This window comes from Pristiophorus japonicus, chromosome 1 (genome assembly GCF_044704955.1).
Source record: "Pristiophorus japonicus isolate sPriJap1 chromosome 1, sPriJap1.hap1, whole genome shotgun sequence".
In the NCBI taxonomy this organism is placed as follows: Eukaryota; Metazoa; Chordata; class Chondrichthyes; family Pristiophoridae; genus Pristiophorus; species Pristiophorus japonicus.
In genome coordinates, this window is record NC_091977.1 from 455,948,656 (window position 1) to 455,973,286 (window position 24,631).

The 24,631-nt window shown below is 45.7% G+C and overlaps 1 protein-coding gene across 5 annotated transcripts in view; it reads left to right on the top strand.

The window, feature by feature from the left end:
- Positions 1–24,631, top strand: part of LOC139276100 (NEDD4-like E3 ubiquitin-protein ligase WWP1) — a 298,242-nt gene that overhangs the window by 141,354 nt on the left and 132,257 nt on the right. For all 5 annotated transcript variants that reach the window (XM_070893584.1, XM_070893611.1, XM_070893601.1 and 2 more), the window contains exons 2-4: positions 1,169–1,247; positions 21,119–21,257; positions 22,156–22,280. In XM_070893584.1, the coding sequence (XP_070749685.1) occupies positions 1,190–1,247; positions 21,119–21,257; positions 22,156–22,280 (322 nt within the window). In that variant the 5' untranslated portion in view covers positions 1,169–1,189. The remainder of the gene's footprint in view (positions 1–1,168; positions 1,248–21,118; positions 21,258–22,155; positions 22,281–24,631) is intronic.

Genomic DNA, 24,631 nt, shown 5'->3' on the forward strand with positions numbered 1-24,631 from the left:
AGTCAATGTACAAAAGTGTTCCACTGTGTACAAAATATAATTCAATCCAGGAGATTTAATATTAAAATTATAATTACCATGTTCATCAATTCAATATAAAATCTGTACTTACTCTTGCTGACGCAATCTGGCTGTTCCAACGCTTGCGGCATTGGTCGGGCCCCCTCGCCTCGTGGGACGCTGAGGAGACGACGTCCGCAATCTGGCTCCATATTTTTCTGTAGGCCCGAGGTGGAGGTTTCCCAATGCCACCCCGGGTTAGCTCGACCTACCTGGAGTGCACCTCCTGAACGAGGGCCTCGTTCGCCTCATCAGAAAAAGGCTTTGCCCTCTTGCGACCCCCCTCCACACTGTCCGATGAGGACATTATATTGTATTTTCCTTTTTATCTATATTTTCTCTATTTGCCTTTTATATCACTATTCTCTTGTTATTGTGTGCTCTGTTTTTTAAATAAATCACTTCTAATCTATTTTCTTTATCTCTTTTTCCTCTTCTACTTTTCACTCATTCTCTTTCCTCCACTGCTTTCTCTCTCCTCCTCTCTCTCTCCCCCACCACAAATGGCCTTCTGCGTATGTGTGGATGATCCCTGACTTCCCAAAACGCGGGAAAAGCTGTCCACCGAAAAAAAAATCGCACGTGCAGAAGGCGGTTGCGAAAGAAGCTTTTGCCTTCTACATCGCTGGCCTATTGCTGGGCCCACGTAACATCGCTGGCCTATCGCTTCGTCCATTTAACATCGCTGGGCTATCGCCAAGGCGAAAATCACGGACCAAAAACTGGCCGATGTGCCAGTGATCAGTAAGGCTGACACATTGCCAAGGCTGGAACATTGCCTGTTTTTTGGGCAATAGCCAGCAAAGTGGAAAGTCTAGCCCATTATCGAGTCATTATCACATTACTGTTTGTAGGAGTTTGCTGTGTTGGGTGTAAATTGGTTGCAGAGTTTCCTACTTTATAAGAGTGACTACACTTCAAAAGTACTTCATTGGCTGTAAAGAGTGTTGCAAAGTTCTGAACTCGTGAAAGGCGCTATTTAAATAAATCTTTCACTGCTTTATAATTCTAAGTGAGCAGGAATGAAAAATGCTCTGAGAAAGGCAATAATTTAGCTAATTATGTGGATATTTGACAACTTTTATTGTTTAATTTTCCTCCTTTGTAGGCAAACATTGCAGCCTGTGACATGGCCACAGCCTGTTCAAGTAACAATCAAAATGGAAGATCACAGTTGCATGTAACTGGTATGTTATTTTTTCTTCTTTCCAAGATATTTTGCTTAAAACTACACAAGAACTTCTTATAAAGAAATAAACCAGTCCCATAATTATTGGTGAATTTAAGTTTTAACCTGAGAAAATAAGATCAGTAATAGTGTTCAATACTAGAGATTCTCTTGTGGCACTGCTCAAGGATGGTCTTAAATCCAGAGCACAGTTGTGATGTTTAATTCCTTGTAAACTCAAGTACTCCCTGTGGGAATTGGTCTAAATAGGTCCAAAACAGTGATTTGTTGTAATTATCTTGGGTCAGTAAAAGGAAAATTGTAACTGCTTCTAAATATCTGGGACCAGGTCAAGAAAAAAATTAACATGAAATGCTTTGCTTCCTTTTTAAAAGAAAATACTTTGCATCTGTAATGAAGTGTGACAAATGCACACTTCATCATCATCATCATCATCATCATCATTATAGGCAGTCCCTCGAAACGAGGATGACTTGCTTCCACGCCATTAAGTAGGAGGCAGGGTGAGGTCGGGCGGCTGAGGCAGGGTGAGGTCGGGCGGCGTCCGAGGCAGGGTGAGGTCGGGTGGCGTCCGAGGCAGGGTGAGGTCGGGTGGCGTCCGAGGCAGGGTGAGGTCGGGCGGCGTCCGAGGCAGGGTGAGGTCGGGCGGCGTCCGAGGCAGGGTGAGGTCGGGTGGCGTCCGAGGCAGGGTGAGGTCGGGCGGCGGGGGAGGCAGGGTGAGGTCGGGCGGCGTCCGAGGCAGGGTGAGGTCGGGCGGCCAAGGCGGAGGTGGGGTGAGTTCGGGGTGGGGGGGGTCGGGCGGCGGGGGAGGAAAGAGCGGGGGGGGGGGGGGGGGAGAGGTGGAAGGAGAGCGGCGGGTCCGGATTTCGGAACATTTTCCGGATTTCGGACGACCCCGCCACGAATTGTCCTGGATTCCGGAACATTACTAATTTTGGAACTCCGGATTTTGGACGCTCAACCTGTATGTGATAAAAACTTGAAGCTATTATTTGAGCAATTTGATCTGTTTTGTGGTAGTGAATGGTAGATTTGGGTGGAAAAATCTGATTTGCTTGCTCAATTTTTTCCTACATACTCAATTTAGCCAGTCATAAAAACATAAGAATTAGGAACAGGAGTAGGCCATCTAGCCCCTCGAGCCTGCTCCACCATTCAACAAGATAATGGCTGATCTGGCCGTGGACTCAGCTCCACTTACCCGCCCGCTCCCTGTAACCCTTAATTCCCTTATTGGTTAAAAATCTATCGATCTGTAATTTGAATACATTCAATGAGCTAGCCTCAACTGCTTCCCTGGGCAGAGAATTCCACAGATTCACAACCCTCTGGGAGAAGAAATTACTTCTCAACTCGGTTTTAAATTGGCTCCCCCGTATTTTGAGGCTGTGCCCCCTAGTTCTAATCTCCCCGACCAGTGGAAACAACCTCTCTGCCTCTATCTTGTCTATCCCTTTCATTATCTTAAATGTTTCTAATTTTTGCTGATGTATGACACGACTATTCCTACTAGATACAAAACTTGCAATTATGTAAATGCATACACTCAAATATTAGTACTACTGTAATACAAGATTGCAGGATTATGATAGATCCAACTTGGAATTGATTGGCAGCATTACTTCAAAGCATTCAATCTGGATTTGATTGAGCCAAAGACTACTGTCAGCTTTGGCTCACTTTTTAAAACTTTATTTTTGATGATTTTTATATCAGGAAAAGGTCAATTGGACAATCACCTTTTTCTGCATGTTTTATGCCCTCTAAAATGCAGGTAAATGACTTGTGCACGAGTGTGGCTTTCAGGACTTTTCCCTTTTATTTTCTTTATATTTTTTTTGGTGTGCTCATTAAACATAGAAACATAGAAAATAGGTGCAGGAGTTGGCCATTCGGCCCTTCTAGCCTGCACTGCCATTCAATGAGTTCATGGCTGAACATGCAACTTCAGTACCCCATTCCTGCTTTCTCGCCATACCCCTTGATCCCCCTAGCAGTAAGGACTTCATCTAACTCCTTTTTGAATATATTTAGTGAATTGGCCTCAACAACTTTCTGTGGTAGAGAATTCCACAGGTTCACCACTCTCTGGGTGAAGAAGTTTTTCCTCATCTCGGTCCTAAATGGCTTACCCCTTATCCTTAGACTGTGTCCCCTGATTCTGGACTTCCCCAACATTGGGAACATTCTTCCTGTATCTAACCTGTCTAACCCCGTCAGAATTTTAAACGTTTCTATGAGGTCCCCTCTCATTCTTCTGAACTCCAGTGAATACAAGCCCAGTTGATCCAGTCTTTCTTGATAGGTCAGTCCCGCCATCCTGGGAATCAGTCTGGTGAATCTTCGCTGCACTCCCTCAATAGCAAAAATGTCCTTCCTCAGGTTAGGAGACCAAAACTGTACACAATACTCCAGGTGTGGCCTCACCAATGCCCTGTACAACTGTAGCAACACCTCCCTGCCCCTGTACTCAAATCCCCTCGCTATGAAGGCCAACATGCCATTTGCTTTCTTAACCGCCTGCTGTACCTGCATGCCAACCTTCAATGACTGATGTACCATGACACCCAGGTCTCTTTGCACCTCCCCTTTTCCTAATCTGTCACCATTCAGATAATAGTCTGTCTCTCTGTTTTTACCACCAAAGTGGATAACCTCACATTTATCCACATTATACTTCATCTGCCATGCATTTGCCCACTCACCTAACCTATCCAAGTCACCCTGCAGCCTCACAGCATCCTCCTCGCAGCTCACACTGCCACCCAACTTAGTGTCATCTGCAAATTTGGAGATACTACATTTAATCCCCTCATCTAAATCATTAATGTACAATGTAAACAGCTGGGGCCCCAGCACAGAACCTTGCGGCACCCCACTAGTCACTGCCTGCCATTCTGAAAAGTCCCCATTTACTCCTACTCTTTGCTTCCTGTCTGACAACCAGTTCTCAATCCACGTCAGCACACTACCCCCAATCCCATGTGCTTTAACTTTGCACATTAATCTCTTGTGTGGGACCTTGTCGAAAGTTAAGATATTGGCCCAAATTTGGCCAGGAGTTGCTCCCTTTTTTTTGGAGCAACTTGATTTTTCTGGAGTATCTTAAAAATCCCCAATCTGCACATTTAATTTGCACCAGTGTAAGTGAGTTAGTTAGGATTTTTTTTAGTTTATCGTTTTTTTTTCAAAAGGGGGCATTACCAGCCACCTACGCCTGTTTTGGCCATTTAAGCCAGTTTGGACAGCTAATAGTTGCTCCAAACTAACTTAGGCCAGCGTATGTGGCCGCACAGAAACCCTTGTGGAGAGTTAAGAAATCAATGCAGGTGGCCAGAGATTGGGGGGGGGTGGGGGGGCGGCGGGGGAGGGAAGCACAGAGGATCTTGAAAAGCACTAAACATCTTCACAATAACATTAAAGAAGCATAAAAACCATCAATAATAAATAAAAAATAAATAAATAAAAAATGAAACTTAAGTCCTACCTTCCTAACTCAGCCCCCCCCGAGGAACTTGACTTCTCTCCGAGGGACTGGACTTCTCTCCGAGGGACTGGACTTCTCTCCAGGCAAAACTGAATCAGTGTTGGGTCATAACGATTTAACGTGCCCACACAAAATGCAGCGTTCTCTCCACACTGCTGCCTGCTGACCTATGTTTTATTGGGAGGTGCTGTTGAAGATTATCGGGTCGTCGCTTTGGCCAGGGATAGGGGCAGCGAGCATCGGGTCCGGCTCACAGCTTGCAGGATGCGCTGGGAGGGCAAAGAGCTGCTGCGCATGCGCACAGACTCCACTGCGCATGCGCGCAGCTGCCGGCACTGTTTTCAGTGCAGGGCTGTAGCTCTGCCCCCCACTCCATGAGAAACACCGCTCCAGGACCCGAGACACACAGCAGAGCAACCAGAATCGTCAGTAAGTTTTTTGGCGCCGTTTTGAGCGCATGAAGTCGGCGCATCTCGAGAGAGAGTGCGCCGGAAAAAGGGTTTGGGAAATTTGGGCCCAAAATTGCTGCAATTTGAAATTCTTTCCCCCACTTTTGTCCTCTAAGTTCAACATCAAAAGCACAGCCAAATGTTTAAATAATCTGCCCTCTGTTTCAATGATGTGCCTTAATTCCAATTTAATAGCGTGTTTACTTCATTATTGTAAATGTTCTAGTTCCCACACAAATTGTAATAAACTGTGGTCCCATAGCAAAACATGACTTTGCCCATTAGGAATTGAGCTAAGACTCATTTTGTTTAACACCTTTTAGCAATTAGTTTCATCCCATGATACCTATTGTGTATTTGTAAAGCATGCACTCCCATGTTCCGCCACCAGGGAGCTCATCCCCTGAAGTCCCAAGGGATCCCAGCATCCTTTGGGAGCACTGTATATAAGCCGGCCCCTAAGGCCTGTTCCTCACTCTGGACTGTCTTATTAAAGACTGAGGTCACTGTTACTTTAACCTCCGTGTGCAGCCGAATCTGTGTTAGGAACACAATAACTGGCGACGAGAATACGAATACAACACAAAGATGCAGCAAACTGTGGGCATCCTGGAGAAGTTCTCGGAGGGCGAGGACCGGGAAGCCTATGTCGAATGGCTAGACCAGTAGTTTGTAGTCAACGAGCTGGGCGGAGAAGGAAGCACTGCAAAAAGGAGAGCGGTCCTCCTCACAGTCTGCGGGGCACCGATCTACAGCCTCATGAAGAATCTTCTGGCTCCGGTGAAACCCACAGATAAGTCATATGAAGAGCTGTGTATACTGGTTCGGGAGCATTTTAACCTGATGAGAGCGTGCTGATGGTGAGGTATCGGTTCTACACGTGCCAGCGATCTGAAGGTCAGGAAATGGCGAGCTATGTCGCCGAGCTAAGGCGACTTGCAGGACAATGTGAGTTTGATGGCTACCTGGAGCAAATGCTCAGAGACTTTTTTGTACTGAGCATTGGCCACGAGACCATCCTACGAAAACTTTTGACTGTAGAGACACCGACCCTCAGTAAGGCCATTGTGATAGCACAGGCGGTTATGTCCACCAGTGATAACACCAAACAAATCTCTCAGCACACAAGTGCTAGCAATGTTCATAAATTAACTGGAACTGTGTTTGCGAGCAGAAATGTACAGGGCAGAAATCATGAGTCTGCAACTGCCAACAGGCCTCAGGTGACCCAGATGACTCAGAGTCCCCAACAAAGGATGAATGCAAGGCAATTCACACCTTGGCGTTGTGAAGGCTTCCATTCAGCCTATTCATGCCGCTTCAGAAGGTATTTTTGCAAGAGCTGTGGAACAATGGGGCACCTCCAACGAGCTTGCAAATGAGCTGCAAGCTCTACAAAACCTGCTAACCACCACGTGGCAGAGGAAGATCGGTAGATCAAAGCAATTTAGAGCCTCAGAGAGAGGAGGCAGATGCTGAAGTACACGGGGTGCACACATTTTCGACGAAATGTCCACCTATTATGCTCAATGTAAAATTGAATGGCTTACCCGTAGTCATGGAACTGGACACTGGTGCTAGCCAATCCATTATGAGTAAAAAGATGTTTGAGAGACTGTGGTGCAACAAGGCATTCAGACCAGCCCTGAGCCCCATCCACACGAAACTGAGAACGTACACCAAAGAGCTTATCACTGTCCTGGGCAGCGCCATGGTCAAGGTCACCTATGAGGGGACGGTGCACGAACTACCACTCTGGATTGTCCCGGGCGATGGCCCCACACTGCACGGAAGGAGCTGGCTGGGCAAAATCCGCTGGAACTGGGATGACATCCGAGCACTATCACATGTTGATGAGGCTTCAGGTACCCAGGTTCTGAACAAATTTCCTTCCCTTTTTGAGCCAGGCATTGGAAACTTTTCCGGGGTGAAGGTGCGGATCCACTTAATCCCAGAGGCACGATCCATTCACCACAAGGCGCAAGCGGTACCTCATATGATGAGGGAGAGAATGGAAATCGAGCTGGACAGGCTGCAACGCGAGGGCATCATCTCCCCAGTGGAATTCAGCGAGTGGGCCAGTCTGATTGTTCCAGTACTCAAAAAATGATGGCACGGTCAGGATTTGCGGCGATTATAAAGTAACTATTAATCATTTCTCGCTACAGGACCAATACCTGCTACCTAAGGCAGACGACCTATTTGCGACGCTGGCAGGAGGCAAGACGTTCACCAAGCTCGACCTGACTTCGGCCTACATGACGCAGGAGCTGGAGGAGTCTTCGAAGGGCCTCACCTGCATCAACACGCACAAGGGACTGTTCATCTACAACAGATGCCCATTTGGAATTCGGTCGGCTGCAGCGATCTTCCAGAGAAACATGGAGAACCTACTCAAGTCGGTACCACACACACTGTGGTCTTTCAGGACGACATATTGGTCACGGGTCGGGACACCGCCGAGCACCTACAAAACCTGGAGGAGGTCCTCCAGCGACTGGATCGCATAGGGCTGCGGCTGAAGAGGTTGAAATGCGTCTTCATGGCAACAGAAGTGGAGTTTTTGGGGAGAAAGATAGTGGCGGATGGCATTCGGCCCACAGACGCCAAGACAAAGGCAAAGGCTATCAGGAACGCGCCCAGGCCACAATACGTCACGGCTGCGGTCGTTCCTGGGACTCCTCAACTATTTTGGTAACTTCCTACTGGGGTTAAGCACCCTCTTCGAGCCCCTACATGTGTTATTGCGCAAAGGTGAGAACTGGATATGGGGGAAAAAAACCAAGTAATTGCTTTTGAGAAAGCCAGAAACATTTTATGCTCCAACAAGCTGCTTGTATTGTATAACCCATGTAAAAGACTTGTGCTAGCATGTGACGCGTCGTCGTACGGAGTCGGGTGTGTATTACAACAAGCTAACGTTGTGGGGAAGTTGCAACCTGTCGCCTATGCCTCCAGGAGCTTGTCTAAGGCCGAGAGGGCCTACAGCATGATTGAGAAAGAGGCATTAGCGTGTGTGTTCGGGGTAAGGAAAATGCATCAGTCCCTGTCTGACCTCAAATTTGAGCTGGATACCGATCACAAGCCCCTCACATCCCTGTTCGCTGAAAACAAGGGGATAAATACTAATGCCTCAGCCCGCATACAAAGGTGGGCACTCGCGCTATCAGCGTATAACTATACCATCCGCCACAGGCCAGGCACCGAGAACTGTGCGGATGCTCTCAGTTGGCTACCATTGACCACCACGGGAGTGGAAATGGCGCAGCCTGCAAACTTGTTGATGGTGGCGCAGCCCGCAGACTTGTTGATGGTCATGGAAGCGTTTGCAAATGATAAATCACCTGTCACGGCCCGCCAGATTAGGACTTGGACCAGCCAAGCTCCTCTGCTGTCCCTAGTAAAAAACTATTGCATAGGAGCTGGGCCAGCATCCCCGTTGAAATGCAAGAGCTAATCAAGCCATTCCAGCGGCGAAAGGACGCGTTATCCATTCAGGCAGACTGTCTGTTGTGGGGTAACCGTGTAGTGCTTCCAAAAAAGGGCAGGGAGATGTTCATCTCGGATCTCCACAGCACACACCCGGGTATAGTAATGATGAGAGCAATAGCCAGATCCCCTGTGTGGTGGCCCGGTATCGACTCTGACTTAGAGTCCTGTGTACGGCAATGCATCGTGTGTGCTCAGTTGAGCAACGCGCTCAGAGAGGCACCACTAAGTTTGTGGTCCTGGTCCTCCAGATCATGGTCGAGGATCCATGTCGACTATGCAGGCCCGTTTCTCGGTAAAATGTTCCTGATGGTGGTGGATGCTTTTTCAAAATGGATTGAATGTGAAATAATGTCGGGAACCACCGTCACCGCCACCATTGAAAGCCTGAGGGCCATGTTTGCCACCCATGGCCTGCCTGACATACTGGTCAGTGACAACGGGCCATGTTTCACCAGTGCCGAATTTAAAGAATTCATGACCTGCAATGGGATCAAACATGTCACCTCGGCCCCGTTTAAACCAGCCTCCAATGGGCAGGCAGAGCGGGCAGTACAAACCATCAAACAGAGCCTTAAACGAGTCACAGAAGGCTCACTCAAAACCCGCCTGTCCTGAGTACTGCTCAGCTACCGCACGAGACCCCACTTGCTCACAGGGGTGCCCCCAGCAGAGCTACTCATGAAAAGGACACTTAAAACCAGACTCTCGCTGGTTCACCCCAACCTGCATGATCAGGTAGAGAGCAGGCTGCAGCAACTGATATGTCCTTACTATACAGTATAAATGCACACGAGGCCCATACTTGAGAGAAGGTCACTCTGTGACCAGTTACCTTTATTGCCAAGACCTCAAGTGATGAAGGTGGGTGGAGCTTCCCCTTTTATACCTGAAAGTCCAGGTTAGGAGTGTCTCCCACAAGTTCGCCCCTTGTGGTCAATGTTCTCAAGGTGTACAACTTAGGTCAGCTTATACATGGGTTACAATGATAGTTGAATACACGACAGCAACAAAATGTAAACGATGGTCGCACCACTGTGTCACACGAAATTGATCTGAATGACCGTGTATTTGCTAAACTATGCACATGGTCCCAAGTGGATCGCGGGCACGGTGATAGCTAAAGAAGGGAATAGGGTGTTTGTAGTCAAACTAGACAATGGACAAATTTGCAGAAAGCACCTGGACCAAACGAGGCTGCGGTTCACAGACTGCCATGAACAACCCACAGCAGACACCATCTTTTTTGAGCCCACAACACACACCCAAAGGATCAACGACACCACGTCGGACCAGGAAATCGAACCCATCACGCCCAACAGCCCAGCAAGGCCAGGCTCACCTCGCAGCCCTGCAGGGCCAACAACATGCCAGCCCAGCGAGGGCACAGCCAACACACTAGAACAGACATTTGTACCGAGGCAGTCCACCAGGGAAAGAAAGGCTCCCGACCTCCTCACCTTGTAAATAGTTTTCACTTTGACTTTGCAGGGGGAGTGATGTTGTGTATCTGTAAAGCATGCACTCCCATGTTCCGCCACCAGGGAGCTCATCCCCTGAAGTCCCAAGGGATCCCAGCATCCCTTAGGAGCACTGTATATAAGCCAGCCCCTAAGGCCTGTACCTCAATCTGGAGTGTTGTATTAAAGACTGAGGTCACTGTTACTTTAACCTCCCTGTGTGCAGCCTCATCTGTGTTAGGAACACACTAATACCAATTTGTGTGAGAACTAGAAAATTTACAACAGTCAAGTAGGCATCCCACAGTCCAGGAAAGTGGAGTTGAGGTAGAAGTTCAGCCATGATGGCGAAGCAGGCTCGAGGGGCCAGATGTCCTGCTCCTATTTCTTGTGTTCTTATGTTCTTATGATATGCCTGGGATGAATTTTGAACTGAATTTCAGGGATGATAAGAATGTGTGCGAACCCACTGCGCTACCCAATCTCTTGGCTTACTGGACTTTAACCTAATTACAATCATAAAATAAGGGAGTGAATAATATATTGAAGGTTAGGTTTATTAACTACCCATTCACCAAAAAAGACTGATCTTATGTTAGTTATTAAAGCAATTATAAACATTGTTTGTATATCTACCATATCAAAAACTAGAAACACTTTAGTCTTTGCGCTGCTATCATAGAATAGCTTTTGTTTTGTAAACGAGTCTGAACATGATCACATTTCAGCTTTTGGCTTTGCATTGCTGTACTTAAAATTACATTCTCTTCTGTTACGATGAGTAACTCCCACAATTTCTGTTTTTTAAAAAAAAAAGAACTTGAAGCATTGCCATCATAAATGACTATGAATTTGACAGTTTTTGCACTAATTAAAAATTGTTTTAGCCTACATTGATATTAAATAAGATTTAAGCGAGCTATGCAATCCAATCAAAGTTGGAACAAAAGTGCCAGGAACTTTTACGGAAGTGTGTGTGTTTTCCCCTTAATGTTGCGAAATGTCTTCAATTAAATGTTGCTCCAATATGATATTGCTAATCAGTGTTTGGTGGGCCTGGTTTACTTATCAGCATTTACTGATTAAATATCAGTATAGATGGGGCCCCTCTCCCCTCACTATTGTTCCTATGAGAGTCTAGCTATGAATGGAACTGGTCCTGCGCACTACATTCTGTAGACAGGAATTTTGCTGACAACAGGAGTTCCTGTCTATAATTTGCAGAGACCAAAATAACTTCCATGAGCAGCAGCAAAAAAGTGTGAGAAAAAGAAGCAAATGGAGGGGAAGAGAAGGGGGAAATGAATGTTCATGCAAAAATGGTTGGCCGTGAGTGGGAAAGTAGGGAGAAAATGAATGAGGGGAGGAAAAGGGAAGAAAATGGATGGAAATGGAACAGAAAGAGAGGGGAAGCGGGAGGCAGTGCTTTGCGAGGGGAGAAGCTGAGAGTGCTACTTGGGGTGTGGGATGAAGGCAAGTGCCAGTTTGAATTGGGCGGAGGAAAGAGAGAAAGAGTGCCAGCATAAACCTCTGTGGAAAAGAGAACCAGCTTGAATTGGAGGGTACAAGAGCGTCATTGTGAACTGAGTAGCAGGGGCAGGGAGCCTGAGTAGTTTTCCCAAATAAACCTGCCGTTCTGAGTGGAACCTGAGCTTTGAGATGAAAATTTCACTGGTCCTGCTGATACATTCTGTGTGTGAGTGTGCACTTGAGTGAGTGATGCATCATGGAATTATGAGATGATGGACACCACGGGATAAATGTTCCAAATATATGCTGCTGGCATGGAGCCTCACTTGCCAAGAGTGCAGATCAGGAAATTGTAGGCATCAAATAAATTATGCACTTGGAGTAAGATCGGAACAATAAGCCCTCCATAGTAGATTTTGTAATTTGGTACCAGAGCTAGGTAGGCCTCCAGTGCTTCAGGGCACTATTTTGATTCCTGTCTTGTATACTTCAAGTTTAACCTACATTGGGGCTTTCTGTCATTGGAGAAAGACCAAAGTAATTCCCTGCCCAGTGCTGTCTTCCAAGCAGTGTCCAAACTAAAGTTGATATCCCCTATAACCCCCCAAATACTGATAGGAATGTACTACTGAGGATAACTTCCACTTAAACAAAAGTTTTGAAATTAAACATTAATAGGTGCAAGCATAAATCTAAACTCCAACTGTTGGGTGAAGGTATTAAAAAGTGTATGAAGGCTATCTACAGAAAATCTCTGAGGATCTGATTGCTTTCCAACATTGACACGATGTGGTAAAGTGCATTACTGTTCCGAATGCATGTTATTGGATTAAGCAAACATGAGATTATCTCAAATTTGGCATTATCATTGAGTGTTTTCATGAATTAACAGATGTCAATTGCAATTTTTCGAATTGCTGAGCAAAACTTCGAGCGCTATCCGTCATCAACACTGTCAATAGATTTGGCCATGGTCTGTTGATGCAGAGTACAGTAACAGCAATTGGAAGGAGACAGTCAGTGAATGGATGCCAAATAGAGAACAGACACCTATGCAGACTTAAACAATGTGATTCAGTAAACAAAATAATTCATGATGGAGAAGGGTGAAATGGAAATGCTGACATATTTTCGTACTTTCAACTCTATTTACGAGAAAATTGATCTATGTGGGTTTACAGCCACAAACATAAATCAGTCAGTGAATCATCAAATCATAGAATGGTACACAGCACAGAAGGAGGCCACTCGGCCCATTGACCCAGCACCGGCACTTTCGAAGAGCTATCCAGTTAATCCCACTCACCCACTCCTTCCCCATATCCCTGGCCTTATAATAATTATGTTATATTTAATGTTGAAGAATGTTTTACATTTTAAATAAAACAACACTCTACTGATAATTTTAACATTTTGCCTTTTAATGTTTACATAATTACCTTAATATTTGCTTCTCTTTTCAATAAACCAAAATAATGTTAACATGATTGGCATTTCATTAAAATTTGATAGCTTTTAAAACATTATGGGCTATTCTTTCCACTTCACATCGCCCATCTATCGCCCAAAATGGACCTCTAGCACCCATTTTGAGGAAACAGTGGAAAATAGGCCAGAAATATTGCCGGAAAAATAGGCCCTCCAGTTTCGGCTTACTTCGCCGAGCTGATCGCCCACACAAGGTACATCCCAACTTTTGGCACATCGCTGGCACAAAGCCGAGCTGATGTAAGGCCGAAAACATCGCTGAGAAATAGTTGCTTTTCCCAGGCCTTACAGAAGGGAATGGGCACCACGGGCGCCATTTTGAAGATCGGAGGAAGTGGGGGTGACAGCCAAAAAGACATGTTAGATGGTTGTGAGTGATTTATGTGTCCTGCATAGATAGATCTGCTCAGATTTTTAAATATCCTCAGTAGTATTACAGTGGATTGGGCATTTTTTATGGAATACATAGAGTAGTTTAATAGATTCACGTTCTTAAGTTCATTTATAGCAATTGAAAATAATTATTGATAGTGATGGGGCCTATGCTTTCTGCGCCATTACTTGTAATTGCTCACAAGTTGGTTTCTGAAAGGATCAATCGAAGAGGTGGCAGAGAAATGCGGACAGAGGAGGTGAAGATACAAAGAAACGCAATCTTTGCCTCAACTTGACAGAAAACGCGTGTCTAAGGAGGCTATGCTTCCGGAAGGAAGTCATCGATGAGATCTGCCAGCTCATCAAGGGGGATCTTCAGCCTTCCAGCATCATCAGAACCGCACTGTCCGTTGAGGTGAAGGTTACTGCTGCCCCAGCCTTCCACGCTTCGGGATCTTTTCAGGTTTCAGCTGGCGACATCTGTCATATCTCTCAGCACGCCACACACTGCTGCATTCGACAGGTGACTGAAGCCCTTTACGCTCACAGGATGGACTTTATAAGCTTCCCTATGACCAGGGAGGCACAGACTGGGAGGGCTTTGGGTTTCTAGGTGCAGGGAGCAATAGACTACACACACATCACCCTGAAAGCCCCCTTAAAGAACGCCGAGGTGTTTCATAACAGAAAGAGATTCCACTCCCTAAATGTGCAGCTTGTTGTCGACCACAAGCAAATAATTATGACAGTAAATGCTACATTTCCTGGAAGCATCCATGTTGCGCACATCCTACATGAGAGTGCTATCCCTGACCTGTTTGTCAATCAGCCAGAAAGTCACAGTTGGATGCTGGGGGATAAGGGATATGGCCTTGCCAGTTGGCTGATAACCCCTCTACGTAGTCCTGTCACTGAAGCAGAGAGGCGTTACAATGAAAGCCACATAGTGACACGAAATAGCGTCGAAAAGACAATTGGAGACCTAAAGCAGCACTTCAGATGCCTGGACCATTCTGGTGGCAGCCTACAGTACCACCCTGACCAGGTCGCTGAGTTTATTGTGGTGTGTTGCATGCTGCATAACCTAGCTATAAGGAGAGGACAAGTAATGCCAGATCGGGCTGCAGGTCCACCTCCAGAAGGAAGGGAGATGGAAGAGCCAGCCGGCGAGGAGGAAGAGGCGGAAGAAGAGGCTGGTGAAGACCGAAGGGAGGGCAATCAGCCTGGCGATCTAGCCCCGGTGCCACCCCCCCATCCACCCCCAAAGCCAGTCATCATAGGCAGTCCCTCGGGATCGAGGAAGACTTGCTCCCACTCTTAGCATGAGTTCTTAGATGGCTGTACAGTCCAATACGAGAACCACAGTTTCTGTCAGAGGTGGGACAGATAGTCGTTGAGGGAAAGGGTGGGCAGGGAGCCTGGTTTTCCGCATGCTCCTTCCACTGCCTGCGCTTGATTTCTGCATGCTCTCGGCAACGATACTCGAGGAGCTCAGCACCCTCCCGAATGCACTTCCTCCACTTAGGGTGGTCAATGGCCAAGGACTCCCAAGTGTCAGTGGGGATGTCGCACTTTTTCAGCAAGGCTTTGAGGGTGTCCTTGTAACCTTTCCTCTGCCCGCCTTTGGCTCGTTTGCCGTGGATGAGTTCCGAGTAGAGCGCTTGCTTTGGGAGTCTCGTGTCTGGCATGCGAACTATGTGGCCTACCCAGCGGAGCTGATCAAGTGTGGTCAGTGCTTCAATGCTGGGGATGTTGGCCTGGACGAGGACGCTAATGTTGGTGTGCCTGTCCTTCCAGAGAATTTGCAGGATCTTGCGGAGACATCGCTGGTGGTATTTCTCCAGCGACTTGAGGTGTCTACTGTACATGGTCCACGTCTCAGCCATACAGGAGGGCGGGTATTACTACGGCCCTGTAGACCATGAGCTTGGTGACAGTTTTGAGGGACTGATCTTCAAACACTCTTTTCCTCAGGCGGCCGAAGGCTGCACTGGCGCACTGGAGGCGATGTTGGATCTCATCATCAATGCCTGCTGTTGTTGATAGGAGGCTCCCGAGATAGGGGAAGTGGTCCACGTTGTCCAGGGCCATGCCGTATTTCGGGGGCAGTGCTGTGCGGCGAGGACAGGCTGGTGTAGGACCTTTGTCTTACTAATGTTTAGCGTAAGGTCCATGCTTTCATACGCCTCGGTAAATACATCGACTGTGTCCTGGAGTTCAGCCTCTGTGTGTACACACACGCAGGCGTCGTCCTCGTGCTGTAGCTCGATGACAGAGGTTGGAGTGGTCTTGGACCTGGCCTGAAGACGGCAAAGGTTGAACAGCTTCCCACTGGTTCTGTAGTTTAGCTCCACTCCAACGGGGAGCTTATCAACTGTGAAGTGGAGCATGGCAGCAAGGAAGATTGAGAAGAGGGTTGGGGCGATGACGCAGTCCTGCTTGACCCCGGTCCAGACATGAATTGGGTCTGTGATGGATCCGTTGGTAAGGATCACGGCTTGCATGTCGTCGTGGAGCAGACGGAGTATGGTGACGTACTTTTGGGGGCATCTGAAACGGAGGAGGATGCTCCATAGACCCTCGCGGTTGACAGTATCAAAGGCCTTTGTAAGGTCGAAGAAGGCCATGTATAAGGGCTGGCGCTGTTCCCTGCATTTTTCCTGCAACTGTCGCGCTGCAAAAATCATGTCCGTTGTGCCCTGGAAGAGCCAGCCGGCGAGGAGGAAGAGGCGGAAGAAGAGGCTGGTGAAGACCTAGGGGAGGGCAATCAGCCTGGCGATCTAGCCCCGGTGCCAACCCCCCCCCCCCACCGAGACCAGTATTCAGTGGCAGTTATGCGGCTGCTAAGCTGTTGCATTAGCAGTTCACTTACGAACGCTTTTCATGACCTTTCATTGTGGATAGTTACATTTCCATTTATAGTTAAGCAAAAGTTGCATTTGCGTTGATACCTTTCTGTCTTGCTTGCAGTGGCCTGGCATGTACATTAATGCTTAACTTAAGTAAACTTTTGTCACAATAATACAACGTTCAAATAATGCAGAATAATTGTTTAAATGTTCTGCTTAACTTTAAAAGGAGAGAAGGCACAACAATTGTTGAACTCAATAAATTTTTTTATTTAACACAACGAATTTAAGAATTTTTTTTAATGACGCTCTCCCCCCCACCCCCCGCCCTCCCCCAACCCACCCCTCCCCCCCCCCCCCCCCAGCTCAAACAACCATGAACAAATGAACAAATTTGTAAAAACATTAACAATTAATTTTACAAACAAACCCCCCCCCTTCCTACCTGCGGCCACGTTTCCCTCCAGGTCCTTTCCCACCCCGTGTTTTTACACCACCCGCCCGTTTTGGTCTCCGCAGACCGATAGGAACGTGGTGTGCAGCGTGCGACAGCAAGACTTCCTGCCGTGGTGGAGGTGACGGAGTGGAAGCCGAAGTCTGAGGCTCCTCTTCCGAGTCAGGAGGAACTGTGTCCTCTGTATTCACTGAAGTGCTAGGGGTCGCACTCTGAGCCGACACGGCACGTTGGGGTGCAGCGTCATGTCCAGCCAGCAACGCATGCCGAAGGGCATTGGTTGCGGCGGTGTGCTCCCGAATCGCCTCCAAGGTCTGCTGTGCTAACCCAGTTTGCACGGAAGACCAGTTGGAGAAGTTCGTGTTGAACTGGCTACACTTCGTGGAGAACCCCTCGAACCCCTGGATAAGGTCGCGACCATCTCCCGGACAGGGAGATCGAGCACTCAGTCTGCCCGTCTGAGGTAGGCGATTGCTCACCTCGCTGACCCGACCTCTGTGGGATCGGCATGTGCAAAATGTTGCGCCTTGGTGTCACCAGCTGCACATCACTTAGTCCCGGTGCCTCACCATTCTCAATAAAGATGACTGCAGGTTCATTTCCCCCCGCACAACAATGCTCGATTCCAGCAGCTCTGGATATAATTCAGCTTCATTTTCCTCCTGCTCTTTGTCCTCCTCCAAGAGGTGAGGAAAGTTTTCTTCCTCTTCATTTGAATGTTGATGTTCCTCCTCCGAGGTGGTTGTTGAAGATGCAGTGGACGGCTGCAGTGCCACTAGCTTCTCAGGTTGACCTTAAAAACATGAATTACATTTTTAAAGAACTTATTAGAACATAACGGTGATCATTACCAGGCGACGTTACATATCAATACTTTTCACTACCCCATAAAGCTGTAACGGCTACATTCCCTGCTTCTTATGCACAAGGGCTGCACACATGCATGCATGCATGACTGCATGGCCTGCCATGACATCATTAGTATATCAAGAGTACATCACAAGTATATTGCATATTGCATTATAATTACAGGACATTACATGCGGAACTTATTTAAGATTTAAAAAATGTTTTTAATACTGTTTGACACATTACACAGTTCACATTACTCACGAGACTCAAGGCTGGGTTCGGCCAGACCATGGGGGTGGCCAAATGGCTGTCATGTCCCACTAGCGCGACCACAAGCTCCTCAATTTCTGACAATGGTTGTAGTTGAGCAGAGCCGACCCCATCCTCCTCTGCTCTGCCCGGTTGATAGATATCTTCTGCAAATGAGAAGAGAGCATGGCATGGCATAAGCTAATGGACTTGGTAATTAACATTTAAGAATGACAAACTTGAGTTCAATGCAGGAGATTCAATGTTCGATTCAAAATTTGCATGCATCAGTAAAATATTTTAGAAATGGAAAATGCAACTTACTGTTAGCATGGCTTAATTAATGAATACAATAAAGAAAGACAAACTTAAACTCTGCAGGAAATTCAATGTTCCAATCAAAATTTGCAATCATCATTAGAATATTAGATATAACATTTGAAATAAAAAATACAACTTACTCTTGCTGCTGCCAACAAGCTATTCCAGCGTTTCCAGCACTGGTCAGATATCCTCGCCTTGTGGGATGCAGACTCTCCTGCCATATTTTTCTGTAGACACAGGGTGGAGGTTTCCCATGCCCACCCCGTGTCAAGTCGTCCCACCTGGCATGCACCACGTTGACCAGGGCCTCGTTCGCCTCATCACTGAAGGGTTTTGCCCTTTTCCTTTCTGAGTCACCCTCCAATGACATTTTACGATATTAAATTTTACTATATTAAGTTACAGTAGTAATCTATTTTTTACAATGTAGTTAAATGTATATAGCTTTTATACCTCCAAAACCTTCTAAAATAAACAATTCTCTCTCCTCTGCAACTCTGTCTTCCCCTCTCTCTCGATCTCCACTCTCTCTCTCTCTCTCTGACCCTCCCTGTGCCTTCTGAGCATGTGTGATGACCCCTGACCTCCAAAAACGCGGGAAAGACAGTCAGCCAGAAAAAATATATATCCCACACATGCGCAGAATAGCGTTGCTAGGGAAGCTTTTTTTTCCTTTGACTTCCGTTTTCGGTAGGCAATTGTGAGAATGCCAAAAAATCACATCACCCATTCGATTTCGCCGTGCTAAGGCCGAGTGGAAAATGGCAAAAAAAACAATGGGCCTGGCTGAGACGTCCCACATCGCTGGAACAAGGCCCATTTTTTGGGGCCTTGGCCACCTAGTGGAAAGTCTAGCCCAAATTATTTATATGCATCGGCCACCTGTGTATGATGAGCAATCAGGCTGATCCCATGTATGACTAATAGGTTGCAAAATATTTTAATATAGGTCATGATTATACAGTGAAGGGAATTAAGGGGTTCTCTTTGAAAGTTTCTAATCCTAGCGTGGAGCCATCCTGGAGCGAGCACAGGGTGCAATCAGCTATCGTCTCTAACTCCTGAACCCGATTTTGACAGGAAGCATGTGTTGCTAAATTATCCAACAGCAGCAACAACTTATATTTATATAGCGCCTTTAATGTAGTAAAACATCCCAAGGCACTTCACAGGAGTATTATAAGACACAAAATTTGACCAAAAAATCCATTAAATGAATGCAGGAGAATTGGAAATAGATCTCTCTGTAATAGTATGCTTATCACTTTCAATGTGTATACAATGTATAAAAAACTAATAGAAATATTAGGTTACATACCTAGAATAGTAGAATACAAATTGACTGAAGTTGTGCTAAGGTTTCACAATGCATTGGTCAGACCACACTTGTTTTATAGTGTGGCACCTGGAACTGAAAAACAACACAAACTTGCATTTATGTAGCGCCTTTAACATAGTAAAACATCCCAAGGCGCTTCACAAGAGCATTATAAAACAAAATTTGACACCGGGCCATATAGGGAGATATTAGGGCAGACTTGGTGAAAGAGGTAGGTTTTAAGGAATGTCTTAAAGGAAGAAAGAGAGGCAGAGAGCTTTACGGAGAGAATTCCAGAGCTTAGGGCCTAGGCAACTGAAGGTACGGCCACCAATGGTGGAGCGATTAAAATTGGGGATGGGCAAGAGGCCAGAATTTGAGGAGCGCAGTTATCTTAGAGGGTTGTAAGGCTAGAGGAGGTTACAGAGATAGGTAGGGGCGAGGCCACGGAAGGATTTGAAAAAAAGTATGAGATTTTTAAAATTGAGGCGTTGCATAACCGGGAGCCAGTGTAGGTCAGCGAGCCCAGGGTGGTAGGTGAACGGGAGTTGGTGCAAATTAAGATACGGGCAGTAGAGTTTTGGAGAAGCTTAAGTTTATGGCGGGTGGAAGAATTGAGGCTAGTCAGGAGTGCATTGGAATAGTCTAGTCTAGAGGTGACGAGGGCTTCAGCAGCAGATGAGCTGAGGCAGGGGCGAAGACGGGTGATGTTACAAAGCAGTTTTAGTGAGGGCACGGATATATGGCTGGAAGCTCATTTCAGGGTCAGGGTCAAATACGACATCAAGATTGTGAACAGTCTGGTTCAGGCTCAAGACAGTTGCCAGAGAGAGGGACGGAGTTGATGGTTTGGGTACGGAGCTTGTGGCGGGGACCGAAGACATTGGTTTCCCAAAACCCAGAATATTATTCAAAGTAAGACAAAAAAGTAGGACCTGATGACATGCCTTTTAAATTAATGAAAAGTAAACAAATGAAATCAGTAAAAATCGGTTTTAGCCAGAGTGATAAATGATTGAAATAATCTGCCGATTAAGGTACTATTAGCAAAATTATTAGTGGTCAAAATACAGTTGAATACCATGATGAGAGATTTAGGCCTTTTCTTCTTCTTGACTATTCTTATGTTCTTGCATTTATTTGGCTATCTTGTGTCAGGCGAGATTATCAGAACGTTCGTAATATGTTTAAGTCGAAGAATGCTAATCCAGATTCTTTTTAAATGATAATAGAATACTGATGATGTCTCTAAATATTTACATTCATTACTATTAATAGAAAAATCTTATTAATTTTGAATCATGTATATCATTATTTAAACATAAATTGCAATAGAAGATATTAATGTCTGCGGGGTGAATATAGTGGCTTTGCAAAAATATATATTTTAAGATGAATTGGGGAACCGTTTATAGCCTTGAATTTAAATGTGGCGTGAGGTTTTTAAGAAAAATACATTTTCATTGCTGAATATTTGGTAATACAGATCAGTGTTTTACAGTCCAAATAGGATTTGTGTAATACAGCTTCTATTGCATCTACTGGGGTTGTAAGAGATTTACCAAATGCATTTACTTAAATTTGTACCACAATTTTACTTAATAGTTGCTTCTGCAAAATTAAAAAGAAGAAAGAATTGGTTTGGAACTGCAATCTATGTGGAATTATCAGCAGACGGAGAACTAAAGAAATCTGCAAAATCAAATAGTTCTTCCAATCCAAAATGGGATGAGCACTTAACAATGTAAGTACAATTATAAAATGAATAATTAACCTTCTATGACATTATTTTCAATGTATAACAAATGTTAATATATGCCTTCTTGAGGATATGTTCCTAACCTATTGTAAAATTACACAGCGGATTGCTTCACAGCTGGTGAAATTGAATTTTTCGGAATTGTGCTGAGGCACAATACAAAAATTATGCTAAAAGGGAAGAAAACCAGGAGGAATTTTTTTTTGCTGGCACTGAGTTGAGTTTTTCTTCCTGCTAAGCTGTTTCAGTGACTTCACTGGCAGGCAACATAGGGGTGTTTCCCCAAGCAGCTTTGTTAGAAACAGCAGGGATTGTGGCTTTACCTGGGTTCAGCCAATCCTCAACTGTCCAACCCAGGAAACTACAGTACTGGCTAGGATTGGGTTGGGGGAAGTCATGATAGAATAATCATATATGGCCAATCAAGTGAGCTTGATGCATCGAATGCTCCTTACTCACGCCAAGCTTTAAGCTCTTACGCAGATCCCTTAGTTTTTAGTATGGCTTTTTTGGTTTTTTGGAGTAAATGGAATACCATTGAGTAGAAGAAAGTTAATTTCTGGGTTATCAAGTATCAAAATAAGACCACTTTTAACCCCACTTATTTGTAATGATCAAAAGGATTTGAACTGTCCCATTAAGCAGTCTTTGGCAGCTACACCTTCATAGTCAAAATGTCAGGTCAGAAAATTTCCAGCTACAGAGCGCCTTTCGTGTACTACAGGAGTCATTAATTTGTTACCTTAAAATGTTTAATGCAGCCATAGTGCATGCATTTGATCTTTCTGAATTAAGATATGCTTGAGTATATAACTTCTATTATTTCACTTGATTGTGTCACACAAACATATAAGTAATCAAACAAATTATTTTCTGTATGCAGGAATGTAACACCGCACACCAAATTGGAGTTTAAAATCTGGAGCCATCATACAATAAAATCTGACGCTTTACTAGGGAAAGCCACTTTAGACATCAGCCAAGCTTTGGAATTGCACAACAGAAAATGTAAGTTTTACAATTAACATCACCACAGTAGCTCCTTACTCTGATGCACCACTAAGACCCATTTACCTCGCAGGATTGCCTGCCACAGCATGGGATATTGTAGGAGGCAATCCTAGAAACATAGAAAATAGGTGCAGGAGTAGGCCATTCGGCCCTTTGAGGCTGCACCAGCATTCAATAAGATCATGGTTGATCATTCCCTCAGTACCCCTTTCCTGCTTTCTCTCCATACCCCTTGATCCCTTTAGCCGTAAGGGCCATATCTAACTCCCTCTTGAATATATCCAATGAACTGGCACCAACAACTCTCTGCGGCAGGGAATTCCACAGGTTAACAACTCTGAGTGAAGAAGTTTCTCCTCATCTCAGTCCTAAATGGCCTGCCCCTTGTCCTTAGCCTGTGTCCCCGGTTCTGGACTTCCCCAACATCAGGAACATTCTTCCCGCGTCTAAACTGTCCAGTCCCGTCAAAATCTTATATATTTCTATGAGATCCCCTCTCATCCTTCCAGTGTATAAAGGCCCAGTTGATCCAGTCTCTCCTCATATGTCAGTCCAGCCATCCCTGGAATCAGTCTGGTGAACCTTGGCTGCACTCCCTCAATAGCAAGAACGTCCTTCCTCAGATTAGGAGACCAAAACTGAACACAATATTCCAGGTGAGGCCTCACCAAGGCCCTGTACAACTGCAGTAAGACTTCCCTGCTCCTATACTCAAATCCCCTAGCTATGAAGGCCAACATACCATTTGCCTTCTTCACCGCCTACTGTACCTGCATGCCAACTTTCAATGACTGATGAACCATGACACCCAGGTCTCGCTGCACCTCCCCTTTTCCTAATCTGCCGCCATTCAGATAATATTCTGCCATCGTGTTTTTACCCCCAACATTTATCCACATTATACTCCATCTGCCATGCATTTGCCCACTCGCCTAACCTGTCCAAGTCACACTGCAGCCTCTGAGAGTCCTCCTCACAGCTCACACCGCCATTCAGTTTAGTGTCATCTGCAAACTTGGAGATATTACACTCAATTCCATCCTCTAGATCATTAATATATATTGTAAAGAGCTGGGTCCCAGCACTGAGCCCTGCGGCACTCCACTAATCACTGCCTGCCATTCTGAAAAGGAACCGTTTATCCCAACTCTGCTTCCTGTCTGCCAACCAGTTCTCTATCCATGTCAGTACATTACCCCCAATTCCATGTGCTTTGATTTTGCACACCAGTCTCTTGTGTGGGACCTTGTCAAAAGCCTTTTGAAAGTCCAAATACACCACATCCACTGGTTCTCCCTTGTCCACTCTACTAGTTACATCCTCAAAGAATTCCAGAAGATTTGTCAAGCATGATTTCCTTTTCATAAATCCATGCTGACTTGGACCGATCCTGTCACTGCTTTCCAAATGCGCTGCTATTTCATCCTTAATAGAAACATAGAAAATAGGTGCAGGAGTAGGCCATTCGGCCCTTCGAGCCTGCACCGCCATTCAATAAGATCATGGCTGATCATTCCTTCTTTCCTGCTTTCTCTCCATACCCCTTGATCCCTTTAACCGTAAGGGCCATATCGAACTCCCTCTTGAATATATCCAATGAACTGGCATCAACATTTCTCTGCGGCAGGGAATTCCACAGGTCAACAACTCTCTGAGTGAAGAAGTTTCTCCTCATCTCTGTCCGAAGTGGCCTACCCCTTATCCTAAGACTATGTCCCCTGGTTCTGGACTTCCCCAACATCGGGAACATTCTTCCCGCATCTAACTTGTCCAGTCCCGTCAGAATCTTATATGTTTCGATGAGATCCCCTCTCATCCTTCTAAACGCCAGTGAATAAAGGCCCAGTTGATCCAGTCGCTCCTCATATGACAGCCCAGCCATCCCTGGAATCAGTCTGGTGAACCTTCGCTGCATTCCCTCAATAGCAAGAACGCCCTTCCTCAGACTAGGAGACCAAAACTGAACACAATATTCCAGGTGAGGCCTCACTAAGGCCCTGTACAACTGCAGTAAGACCTCCCTGCTCCTATATTCAAATCCCCTAGCTATGAAGGCCAACATACCATTTGCCTTCTTCACCGCCTGCTGTACCTACATGCCAACTTTCAATGACTGATGAACCATGACACCCAGGTCTCGTTGCACCTCCCCTTTTTCTAGTCTGCCGCCATTCAAATAGTATTCTGCCTTCGTGTTTTTACCCCCAAAATGGATAACCTCACATTTATCCACATTATTCTGCATCTGCCATGTATTTGCCCACTCACCTAATCTGTCCAAGTCACCCTGCAGCCTCTTAGCGTCCTCCTCACATATCTTAATGATTGATTCCAACATTTTCCCCACA